Raw genomic sequence first — 12,344 nt, 5'->3', positions numbered from 1 at the left:
ATATACTAGCACAATAGACACACAATATACAAAAAGCCATATAAATTACATATAAATTTGATCTCTCTTGATAAAGGAAAACCGATGAAACTCCCCTTTCTGAATCGACAATGAATGAAACTTTAGCTACTCCCTTTCCTAACTTGAGAATTGGAACTAGACCTAGACTCTCATCTAACTCAGGCTCTTTTCTACCTGAATTCTTATCCTATACCTCATACCTTCATTCTGACTTGCTTCGGTATCAAAGCTAGGGTCAACTCATTTGATGTGGAATCGAATTAGGCTCTCTTCTCTTCTCTTCTTGCTGACCCAAACTAACTCTATCTTACTGGCCTACCTCGACTCGCGTTCCATTCTTTAATTCCTACTTATGGACTACTTAGTTCAATTCTGATTTTAACTACTGAGTTGTGCCTAGTAGGGGTGCAGCGTATGGGTCCCCAAAGGAAACTGTGTAAACCAACTACTAATAAGAATTTCACTAACTCTAAACTCAGGTACCCGTATTTAATATAACTCAATACAGGAGTAAGAATAAAGTTAGGGTACTCAAGAACAGGTTATGACCGAGCTACTACTACTGGACTGGCACCCGAAACTTCCTGCACTGGATTGATTGTCTCTCTCTAAGCCTCTACTCTTGCAACTATACTGCATACTCTCTAACACAACTTCTTTTAGGCTAAAATGCACTAGAACACTACTTATGTTGTTTGATGGGAAATCCAATTAAAAACATCTCAAGATTCGAAAGAATGCATTTTAAAGTAGATCAATCTTGCTCCCGTTAGTGCTTCTTTGCCAATTGAACACAAGACAGGACTCCTAAAGGTAAGAAAGGTAGAGTGCCAGCTGGACTATACCACTACTTGTCAACTTCAGACTAAACTAGGGATTCCACTCGCCAAGCCACTACTAGTGTCAAGCAAGTAGTAAATGCAATTAAGTTAGTACGAGTGCCCAATAGTATAAAAAACTCATAACAAGTAAGGAAAAATATGTTAATTGCAGTTGTTACCAAGTCCTGTCTTCACGGTGGCAGGCGATTCGACTCTTCGGCAGTTATAAACGAAATCCGAGGGTGGAACAGAAGAATTGGTGATAGGGGTGTAATAGAAGAAGTCACTACCAAACCCTAGGCAAGGGCTCCTTCTCTCAATTCTTACTTTATAGTGGTAAAGAAAGAAAGAGAACCAATTTACCAAAACATAGGGCAAAGTAACTACTAGACAAACAAACAAGCTACTACTATAGCAAGAAAGAAGAATTAGTTGACTAGGATACAAAGATCACATCATTATGCATAATATCTAAATCCTCCCTAATTCTTCCAAAGTAATTAGGAAGAATTACTTTACTTGTTCTGGTTATTCTCTTGTGATTGTTGCTAGAGTTTTGGGCAAGAAATTAAGATTTATATATTCATTATTCTTATAATGGATTATCTTTAGTTTACCCCATAATTTTTACCCTTCATATTAGAGGGATTTTTCACGTATATCTTAGTGTTATATTTGATTGTGACTTCATTTAATTCGGCTACGTCTTATAGCCGACTAATATTTATTCATATACAAAATTATTTCTTCCATCACTGTATTCCGTTGCTATTAGTTCTCTGTATCGATTTAGAAACGCAAGAGCACCATCACATCGGCAATGTCCTATTTGCTCTCTTTGAAATCTTGTGATTATAAATTTCTTTTCATATGTTTAGGGAGAAGAATAAATGTACAATCCAATCATATCATCTTTGGATAAAAACTGACGTTTAGTTTTCCCTTCATAATTGAACACATCAGTTATGAAATTCACAAAAACCCATCATAACTGAACGCATCAGTCGTTTTACGTCTGCGATGTACGTCGAGGACACGATCGTCATTAGATGAAATCTTGGAGGACTCGGTCGTCACCAGTCGATGATAAAACACGGCTCGGCGGGAGCGGCAAAACCAAACCGTCTCAGCCGATTCCTCCCCCGTCATTTCTATTTGATCTTCTTTGTTCTTCCTCCGCCCTCTTCTTCATCTTCTCTCCTCTCCATCATCAGAATTAGCCTGTCTTCCTCGAGGCCTCGAGACCGTACTCGTTTCGTTCATAGCAGAGCGCGCAATGGATTTGGGCAGGAGTGCGTCCACTTATCGTGAAGCCGAGGATCTCTTCAAAGACTTCAGAGGCAGAAGAGCCGGCATGATCAAGGCTCTTACGACTGGTCTTTCTTGCCTTTCTATCTCTCTCTCTCTCTCTTTCTCTCTTTCGCTCTCGCACACACCGCACTCGATGTGATTTCTTGGAAGTTTCTACTCGTTTCCGGTTACCGTGGATTATGTTCTTGTTGGTGGTGTTGCAGATTTTACCAAGTTCTACCAGCAGTGCGATCCGGGTGAGTCGGACCTCCATTTCTTGATCTGCTTCTTTTCGCTTAGGCGTTCGGCTATCTTTGTGCATCTTTCCTTTATTTATTTCATCTATTATTCCTTGGAGTTTAGGGTGATGGAAATGTCGTTGATGCCTCTCAATTTATCAGATAGTTGTTGATGCTATTGAGTCGCACTGGACAACTAAGTCAATTTTGCTTGTGGTGATGGCTGATTAACGTCCAATTTGTCATAATCACAGCAGTATGAAATCCACCATTGTTTGTCAATGGTTCCAACATGGATCAATGATTTGCATCTGACCCAATATCTTTCAGAAATGGATCTTGTGAAATGAATGATACATTAAAATAAATAACTTAGGGTTGGATCCTTTTGGATCCATACTTGAAACACCATAGATTTAACAAATCGATTCTGTTCATGTTCTCACTGTTAAAGACCAAAATATATGAATATAGTTGTTGATGCTTGCTTTGCTTGTGGTATAGCAAAGAATGAGTCAATTTTATAATTAAATTCTGACCAAAATGTTAATACTATTGCCATTATGAGATATGGAGTGTAGATTTGAGTATCGACCAAGTTCCCTTTTTTTTTTTTGATATGTTTGAAGTTTATTCTCAGTAGATTTGAGTGTAGATTTGTACTCGGTATCCAAAATTTCCTACTATGATATGTTTGAAGTTTATCCTCAGTATAAGCATTTGTAAATAGTATACTTTTTCTTCTTTTTAATTTTCTATTTGCAAAATTTTTTGATTTTGGGTCTTCTGCTACAACCTTGGAAGAGGCAAAATGATTAGCAAAATTAACCATGATGAACAAAGAATAAAATGATCATGTGCCTCTTCCATTGTGACTATGAAGCTTTGCGTTTGTATTCTTTATTTGAAGCCTAAAAAGTTGTATTTCTTGCATTTAGAAACTGAAAAGAAATACATACCGACCTTGTTATGTCATTTAGAAAGAACATAGATTTCAGATTTGATTGGAGGAAGTTTCAAGCTTCTTATCTTGAGATTTGAATATGTAGAATCTGCAATTATAAGTTATATTGAGATGTGTTGGGACATTGCATTTCCTGTACCACAAGCAGTAGGGATTTCTTATAGGTCTTTGACAGTTATTTTCTGTAACTTATATGATTACCATGGTTGTAGAGGTCAGCATGTATTATTGTTTACCAAAGCACCAAAAGCTAAGTCAAGGCATATTCCCTTTGGTTATAATCAACTATTAACAATGGAGAGTATTACTGGTGAATCCTGAGAATAAGATTGTTTTGCAGAGAAAGACAACTTATATCTATATGCATTTGCTGATGAGACTTGGGAAGTAAGGGAACGTCCTGAGAAAGTTCTCACAGAATTTCCTGAACTGGTCATAGGAATTAACCTTGCCAGAGATGTGACGGAAGAAAAGCGGTGGCTCGCAAATGTTGCATGCCACAGTGATGCATGGTTGCTCTCTTTTTCCTTGTACTGGAGCCTGCGCTTCGGCTTCGACAAGGAAACTAGGTAATGTTAATTCGATTGGATCTATGAGCCATCTCTTTGTTGGTATATTCTAATATCGGTGCATGCTTTGATCGATATAATGACTCCCGAGAATGCGAAAAAAGTAATTTTTGTATGGTTCTATTAGAGCACTCTGTCTATTATGATAGATAGTCACTTGGTGCTTTTCTCACCCTTGAACTCAGGGATGCATATATGTTTCGGTGACATGTTTTGCCTCCGGATTTAAGTAGCTTATCTATGCCTGTGCTTTGCGTCAAGCATGTCATGTGTGATCCATATGTCTCTGTCCATCCAAGCATGTATTAGCTTGTATAGATTTGATTCCCTCTTCTCCAAAGAATCATTTTATTATTTACCTTGTGCATGAATGGCCTTTTTAGGAAGTTTATGTCCACTGTGTAAGAAAAACTTGCACGGAGCAATGAAGTCCAAGTTGTTTATATTCAATAACAGTTCCAAAACATCGACATGCTCTGTAGTTTCTATAATCACAAGGTGATGGCCTTTAAGAAGTGATTTTGTTATAATTAGAATAATGCAATATGAGTTCCATTAGGGGTTTCTATGATCATGGGTATGTTATAATTAAAATCAAATGCACTGAGTGCAGAGCTTTTGATGTTTGTTGCAGAGTAGAAAGATACTTGTATGCCAGACACCTTTCCGCCAAGTAACCCAAATCGTCAGTGGTTTTCTTTATATCGTGCAACACATGAGTTCGTGAAACTCTTTCAGTACCGAGAGATGTGTGGATGTCAGCAGCGAATGTTTTCTTATTCTAGCATTATGAACTGTAATTGCCTTCCCAGTGGTAATTTATTGTGTACTTGGTACAGGAGGCAGCTCTTCGTGATGATAAATACTCTTCCTACTATTAGCGAGGTTTTTCTTGGAGCTGCCAATAACGGAGAGAAAGAAACAATCCCGAGTAACAGCATCAAAGATGGGCCGAGTTCAGAGAAGGCGAGTAAGATTGGCCCTTTGACGACAACTCGTGATGTGTCCTTATTTCTCATCTATTCAGAGTTGGCAGCATTCCAGACGGGGGCGTCAAATAAAGGACGACGAAGACGATGACGAGGACGAACACGAACACGATGACGATGACGATGACGATGACAATGACGATGACGATGACGATGACGATGATGATGACGATGACGATGCCGAGGACGACGGCACATGTGGTGCATGTTCGAAGACGCATCGTCAGGGTGAGTTCTGGATATGCTGCGACGCGTGTAAGAAGTGGTACCATGCCGAGTGCGTCAGAATAACACCTTCCCAGGCTGAACAAATCAAGCAGTACAAGTGCCCAAGATGCTGCCGTCGCAAGACTCCAAGCGCCTGATCCTGTGCCTCGATTAGTTAGTAATCCTTGACCTGCTTGTATGGGGCTCCGGATCTATCTGAAGTTGTTCTCGGCCAACTCCTTTTCTATGGGGGTGGAGTGTGCTCAATTTGCAGCACAAACAAGTGAACCTTGGGCTGCCGAGGTCGATGCGTTGGTTGAGGCTTCAGAGACACCGGAAAGACCCATTACCTCCTTGACCATGTTGGTCCGCTTCATGCTTTACATTCATTAGAAGCAGAACAAACTTTTGACTGTGCACAGCATGTCGGTCCTCTTCTGAAGTTGTTCTTACCTCTGCACTCTTCTTGTTGTGTGTGTGCGACTTTTTACCGTGCGGTACCGTGTCAGAAGCCTTGCTTGGCTTTCTCACCGCTTCCGCCTCTCGCTACGTCGACTAGAAGCGCGAGTTCACCATCTCACCAACATGGTCGCCCAAAGATCTCACCTTTTCTTCCCACACCTCTCTATTTCAACGTCGTCTGATGTTAAAATTGGAATCTTGCAGGCGGTAAGGAGCGATCGCGGCACAAGAATCGACCGACGGCTTTCCACCGGGCTGCTCAAAGGATCCGTCTCAAATTCTGTTCCTTCGATGCCCAAAATGCGTTTATGCTGAACGATCCAATCCATACGTGACATGTGGGGGCCACGATTATGGAGCACGTCAATCGAAACGGCTCGGCGCGGGAGAGGCGAACCGATTCCTCCCTCTTCGTCTTCTCCTCCCCCGTCATCGAAACCTACCGCAGTCCCTAGTCTTCCCTCTCAGAAATTAACCCTCCTTCCTCTTTCCTACGTCGAATTACCTACTCGAATCTGCCTTCGTTTAAAGCAGTGCTCGCCAATGGACCGGAAAGGGAAAGGGCAACCTATCACTTCTTGGACGATCCATATGATCTTCCGGGACTTCCTAGGCAAAAGAGCCGGCTTGATCAAGGCTCTCACTACTGGTCCTTCTTTTCCTCTCCGTTTTTCTTGGAAGTTTTAGCTGGCCTCCTTGTTCTTGATCCGTTTTGCCTGTTCTTGCTGCTTTACTGTTACCGCGTGTTTTATTCTTGGTGGTGGTGCTGCAGATTATGAAAAGTTCCGTCAGCAGTGCGATCCGCGTGAGTCAGCCCTCCATCTCTTTCTCTGCTTCTCTTTGCTTACGTTTTTGCGTCTCTTGCACATATCCCTTGTCTTGTCTTTCATTGGTTCTTGTAGTTTTGGCTGTTGATTGATAATTTTAGCTTCTTTCCATCGGATTTGAGTTTGCAAATTATATTGAAATTTGTTGGAACATTGGATTGTCTGTTGATTCCTGGGAATGTGATTGTTTTGCAGAAAAACCCTACATGTGTCTTTATGGGTGTCCTGATGAGACGTGGGAACTAAAGGAACCTCCTGATGTTCCCCACGAACTTCCTGAACCAAACATAGGAATTAACTTCGCCAGAGACGGGATGCCAGAAAAGGAGTGGCTTGGTCGTATTGCAATCCACAGCGATGCATGGCTTTATTCTTATGCCTTCTATATTGCCATACGCGCTGACCTTGATGCCGAGACCAGGTAAGGTCTATTTAGTTTCATCGTCTACTCTGAAATATTTTGTGCGTGATTTGATCTGATCCATCATAAGATGATTTCCCAGATCGGCCAAGTACTAGCAGATCTCTTTCGTTCTCTTCTATCACAGAATTTTACATATTATGATCATCGTTTAGATGCTTTTTGGTAACATAAGTTTTGTTATCATATGCTTATGCCATTTTAACTTTTAATCAGTGTTTCTGTCGTAGTTAAAAACTGTTCCTTCTCTAGCCAGTGGTCATAAAATGTTTTACTGTTTTGTCAATTAGTAAATAAATGTAGACTTCTTTTTTGTTATCTTGAGATGAAACCATATAGAATGACATATCAGATCATCATCATCTTTGGACCTGATTAAGATTTTAAGTGCATGTCGAAGTCCTTGTTTTCACATGCCATTAAGCAAGTCAGAAGATTTCAGCCATGATTTTATTATTTCTTTTTGAATTTCTGATATTCATTATTTTCGAAAATTCTTTGAATCGAAATGTGATGCTGAACTTATTGATGAAATCCTAACCTGTAATTGAACCCATTTCCCTGTTTCATGCCGAAACAAAATATTACTTATTGACAAAATCCTCACTTATTGCTTTAATTTGTAGTGTATATCTATCTACTCATGCATTATAAACTACAGCTTTGTTCCTAATGGAAGTTTATCGATACAGGATGCGCCTTTTCGATATGATAAATTTTAATCCTACTATATACGAGATTGTACGTGGAACTGTCAACACCAAACGCGCAAAAGAAAAGCCCCCCGGTACCAGCTCCAAGAAGGTGAGTTCGTTTATCGCCATCTTTCTGGCTTCATGCGTGCCTACCTCCAGTAACAGAGAACGATGCTGAACAGGTCTATGACGATACAAATATTATGTGTGGTGTCTGCGGGATCAGGTTTTCCGACGGTGATCACTGGGTATTTTGCGGCATGTGTATTACGTGGTATCATGGTAGGTGTGTCGCTGTGACACCTGAGCAGTTGAAGTCTATCAAACAGTACAGGTGCCCGAGTTGTTGCTCTTACGAGGGAGCGACGACCTGAAACATCATGGGGTTGTGTCATAGATTCAGCTCCAGCAACGATCCATTCATCACTCATCAGTCTCTCTTCGAATTACATCTCTCTCCCATGAGAGCAACTTTTTGATCTGCCGTTGTTTTTTCACGTCAGATAAGCCATTGAACTTTTTTGTTCCCCTTTCGTGGAGATGGCCTGCCCCATTGTTGTGACCTAAGCTTTCTAGTGTGACGGATACATGCGAAGTCGTTCAGACTCCCCTCGAGACTCTACACACTTCGCTTCCTTTCATCCCGCACCCCAGCGCCCCAAGCTTGGCCGTCTCCTTTTCCACCTCCGCCGCCGCCGTCGCCGTAGTGGCAGTGGCTTGCTGCATCCTCACCCTCCCCGACAACGAGCCATGGCGCAGTGCGGAGGGATGGTGGGGCCCATATTATGGCGGACGTCACCCGAAAACCTTTCCTGGGCGACCCGACCCGGCAACCAAGTCAGGGTCTCTGCAGGGCACAACCGTCATTTAACCAAATGTAGACGTCACGGTTGCCGACCGGTGACGTAACCAAAACACCCTGAAATCAAACACGGGTCGGGGCGCGGGAGCTGCGAACCAAAACCAATCTCATATCGTTCCCCCTCCATTCAATCTTCTCCTTCTCTTCCTCTCATCGGACTCTATCCTAACCCAGAACCGTCCTTCCTCGTTTGGACGCCGAATTCCCCACTCGAATCGGCCACTGGGAACCTCGACTTTTCTCCCCATAGTTTAAAGCGGCGCGCGCAATGGATGAGGAAAAGATAGATTACTATCTTTGGACAGTCGATCAAATCTTCCGAGACTTCCTTGGCAGAAGAGCCGGCTTGATCAAGGCTCTCACCACTGGTCCTCTTTTCCCCTCTGTTTTCTTGGCACTTTTACCTGGTGTCGTTGGTCTCCACCCGTTTTCCCTGTTCTTGCTGGTTTTCTGTTACCCTGTGTTTTGTTCTTGATGGTGGTGTTGCAGATTTTAACAAGTTCTACACGAAGTGCGATCCGGGTGAGTCTGCTCTCCTTTCCTTTGTCTGCCTCCCTTTTCTTAGTGCTTTTCTTTTTCTTTTGCATGTCCCATTAATTCTTGGAGTTTTGGCTGCTGATCGATGTTCGTGATGTCCCCCAGTTTCTGCCCATCTTTTGGAATCCCAAACTTCTGTCCTTTTGGATTTGGGTTATAGAATTACGTCCTGTAGCTTATAGAATTAGGGTTTGGGATTCACACCTAAAACACAAAATCCATGTGATCCGAACACCTACCTATACCCTGTATTTGTGCATTGTTTAGAAGTAAATATTTAGCCTTTTGATTTGATTTATGGAACTTTTAGCTTCTTTCCATGGGAGTTGAGTCTGTAAGCTTCGCAGTTACGAAGATTGTATCAAAATCCGTTGGAACATAGAGTTATTTTCCTGCGACTTATATGATTACCAGCTTGTAGTTCTTGTTTGCCCGTATCAACAACTAAGTCTAGTCGTATGACCTCTAAATAAAATCGTGTATTATTTATCATGGAGATTACTGAATATAATTGATTCCTTGGAATATGATTGTTTTGCAGAAAAACCCAAGATGTGTCTTTACGGGCGTCCTAATGAGACTTGGAAAGTAAAGGAACGTCCTCTTCTTTTCAGCGAACTTCCCGAACCACACTCGGGAATTAACTGCGTTAGAGATGGGATGCTAGAAAAGGACTGGCTTGCCCATGTTGCAATCCACAGTGATGCATGGATAATTTCTCTTGCCTTCTATATTGCTGCTCGTGCTGGGTGTGATCATGACGCCAGGTAATGTCTGTTTGATTTCGTCTCTGAGCACTAGCAGATCTTTATATTGCTTATGAATTGATCCATAAGATGTTTTCGAAGATTGGAGAGAAGTACCAGCAGATCTTTTTTCATTCTGTTCCATCACAGCATTATATCTGTTATGATCATCATTTATGTTCCTTCCTCACCCTCGAAATCAGGGTGCACAAATTTCTCATTTCTTGATTAAAATACCAGTGAACTTGACCATGTGGCTGGTGGCTATGATTGCTCTGCTTGATCATGTCATATGCATAAGATTTACTTGCGTGGAGCAATGAAGAAAGACATGTTCTAAAGATCAATGTACTTGTGGTGCACTTTAAAGCACAGCAAATAAACTATTTGACTTTTTGTTAAACGTATCATATTTTAATGCTTCATATTGCACATTTACATCTTGAAATATGAGTTCTCTTAGTATTTTCTATCATCATTAGTTTGTGTCATTTTTAGCTTTTTTTTTTGTTTTTGTTTCCGTTGGTCTATAAATAATTACTATCTTGGTAATAATTAATGAGAAATAATTATTTTGTTGTATGATGAGATGTAATCATATAGAGGTAGAATGATATTTCAAATTCTGACTCCACTCAGTGACATGTTGGATCGGATTATCATATTTCTTATGGTGGGAACCTTGGACCTGATTAAAGATAAAAGTCTATGTCCAAGGCCATTAAATATGTCAGGTGATTTCATTCATGGTTTTATTGTTTTTTGACAAATTTCTATCCTTTACAGATTATTTATCAATTCCGAAAAAAATACGTTAAATGAAAATGAAAGGCTGAACTCAGACGACCATACTCTCTATTGGCCCATTTCCCCGTTTTGTGCGCTATATATATATATATATATATATATATATATATAGAGAGAGAGAGAGAGAGAGAGAGAGAGAGAGAGAGAGAGAGAGAGAGAATTTGCAGGCCAATATGAACTCATTAATTAGTGATGATTCTTAATGAGCTTCTTTATCTTTTTACATGTCGTTGTTTACACATCGTATGCTTCGTGAATCATGAACTGTGCATATAACTGCTTTGTAATGTATATCAACTTCGAATCTCTGTTAATTTGGAGTTGGCACCAAAATGTCTATCATTTACTCATGCATTATCGTTTTCGGTGCGTTCCTGACGGAGGTTTATGGTTTAATTGATACAGGCAGCAGCTTTTCAATATGATAAATAGTAATCCTACTTTATACGAGATTGTATCTGGAACTGTGAAAATGCCGGCGAAGGAGGAGACCTCCAATGCGAGCAGGAAGGATAAATCGAGGTCTAAAAAGGTGAGTACGATTACCAATAGCTAGCAAGCTAGCAACATCCCATGTATCCTTCTTCCTCAACTATCGTGCGATGTTACTCTTTCGTGCGTTATGCTTCCCAGCGTTCGAGAGTACGAGTTTTGGGGTGGCCTCTGCCTTCAATAGAAGAGGAAGAGGACGTCGAGGACGAAGCTGAACGGAAGGCCGCGGCAGCTGACCATAGTAGCATCACATGTGGCGCATGTGGAAGATGGTTTTCCGATGATACCGAGTACTGGATATTATGCGACGTGTGTGGGATATGGTATCATGGAAACTGTGTCAGAGTGACACCTGAGCGTTATAAACAACTCAAGCGCTACAGGTGCCCAGGATGCTATCGTCACAAGAGAGAGAGGACCTGAAACCTCCTCCGGTGTGACGGTGGGTAGATTCAGCTTCAGAAACACAAGAAAGAACCATTCATCGGTCAGCAGTATCTCTTCGGTCATCAGTCAAATCACCATTCTATTCCGTGGCCACTCTTAGGGGTTCCTGAATCCAGATGCTTGCTATTAGCCATTTGCCCACTCCTTGCCTCTATTACCACAGTCGAGTCGATGGCTCCAGTTCTCTTGAAATGGGCGCTCTTCACTCCCCTCGTGACTTTGCTCGCCTCTTCCCATCATCCAACTCGTGCGCCTCAAGTGTTCTTGTAGTTGATGCGATTTAGGAGTCTACACGATCTGATCTGGTCTCAAAGCTGTAAGCTCATTTAGGAGGCTCACCAGGGGTCATGTGAGGGGATCGAGGTAGGAAGTCGATCCAGTTATAGATCTTGAGATATTGCTTGTCCGTCAAAAGTGAGTTTTGGAGCTATCCTAAGATACGCCTTAGCGTCATCGAGGTCCTTGCACAAACGATCAACGTCGGAGGATGTTTTCAACCCGACTCCTTCGGTGGTAAAATTAGTTGATAGGTGAGAGATAGTAGATGTACTTGTCTCTTTAGGTTTTGAGATTGACTTTTATACTTAAGCGATCGATGGGGTGCGGTTGATGGTTAGTTTAGGAGCCTCTTATGTTGTCTAAGGGTCCATTTATGTCGAGGGTTGGTGAAAATATTTCTTTGAGGGCAGCGTCATAGAATGATGGCTTCGAGAGCGTTGTTTGTCAAGATTGGAGCCTCTGTGGGATAAGCAGGGGATGACCTTCTGTACCAAGCATTCAAATTGGGGAACTGAGCCATGTTGTGTGGGATTAATGCCCTATAAGCATGCGAGCCTTCTCACAATCATGGTTGGTGGGGGTGTCATGTTGCTTGTGAAAAGGGAAAACGAAGGGATGAGCCTCATCGTCAGGGGTTAATGTACCCTATGACTAGCTTGAGCGGCCTTC

The 12,344-nt window shown here is 41.6% G+C and overlaps 2 protein-coding genes across 2 annotated transcripts; both read left to right on the top strand.

Annotated features, from left to right (window-relative positions):
- Positions 1–2,118: 2,118 nt before the first annotated feature.
- LOC135595122 (PHD finger protein ALFIN-LIKE 8-like) lies at positions 2,119–6,814 on the top strand. The gene is made up of 6 exons (XM_065085646.1): positions 2,119–2,218; positions 2,357–2,389; positions 3,676–3,904; positions 4,744–4,870; positions 4,932–5,121; positions 6,585–6,814. The coding sequence occupies exons 1-6, from the start codon at positions 2,119–2,121 to the stop codon at positions 6,812–6,814; spliced, it is 909 nt and encodes a 302-aa protein (XP_064941718.1).
- A 1,737-nt stretch (positions 6,815–8,551) lies between these two features.
- On the top strand, positions 8,552–11,680 carry LOC104000048 (PHD finger protein ALFIN-LIKE 4-like). Its single transcript, XM_065085645.1, has 6 exons — positions 8,552–8,735; positions 8,857–8,889; positions 9,446–9,671; positions 10,863–10,989; positions 11,091–11,332; positions 11,560–11,680. The coding sequence occupies exons 1-6, from the start codon at positions 8,636–8,638 to the stop codon at positions 11,678–11,680; spliced, it is 849 nt and encodes a 282-aa protein (XP_064941717.1). The 5' UTR covers positions 8,552–8,635.
- Positions 11,681–12,344: the final 664 nt, after the last annotated feature.

The sequence above is a fragment of the Musa acuminata genome, chromosome BXJ1-10 (genome assembly GCF_036884655.1).
Source record: "Musa acuminata AAA Group cultivar baxijiao chromosome BXJ1-10, Cavendish_Baxijiao_AAA, whole genome shotgun sequence".
Lineage (NCBI taxonomy): Eukaryota > Viridiplantae > Streptophyta > Magnoliopsida > Zingiberales > Musaceae > Musa > Musa acuminata.
This window is presented reverse-complemented; position numbering and strand designations above follow the sequence as displayed.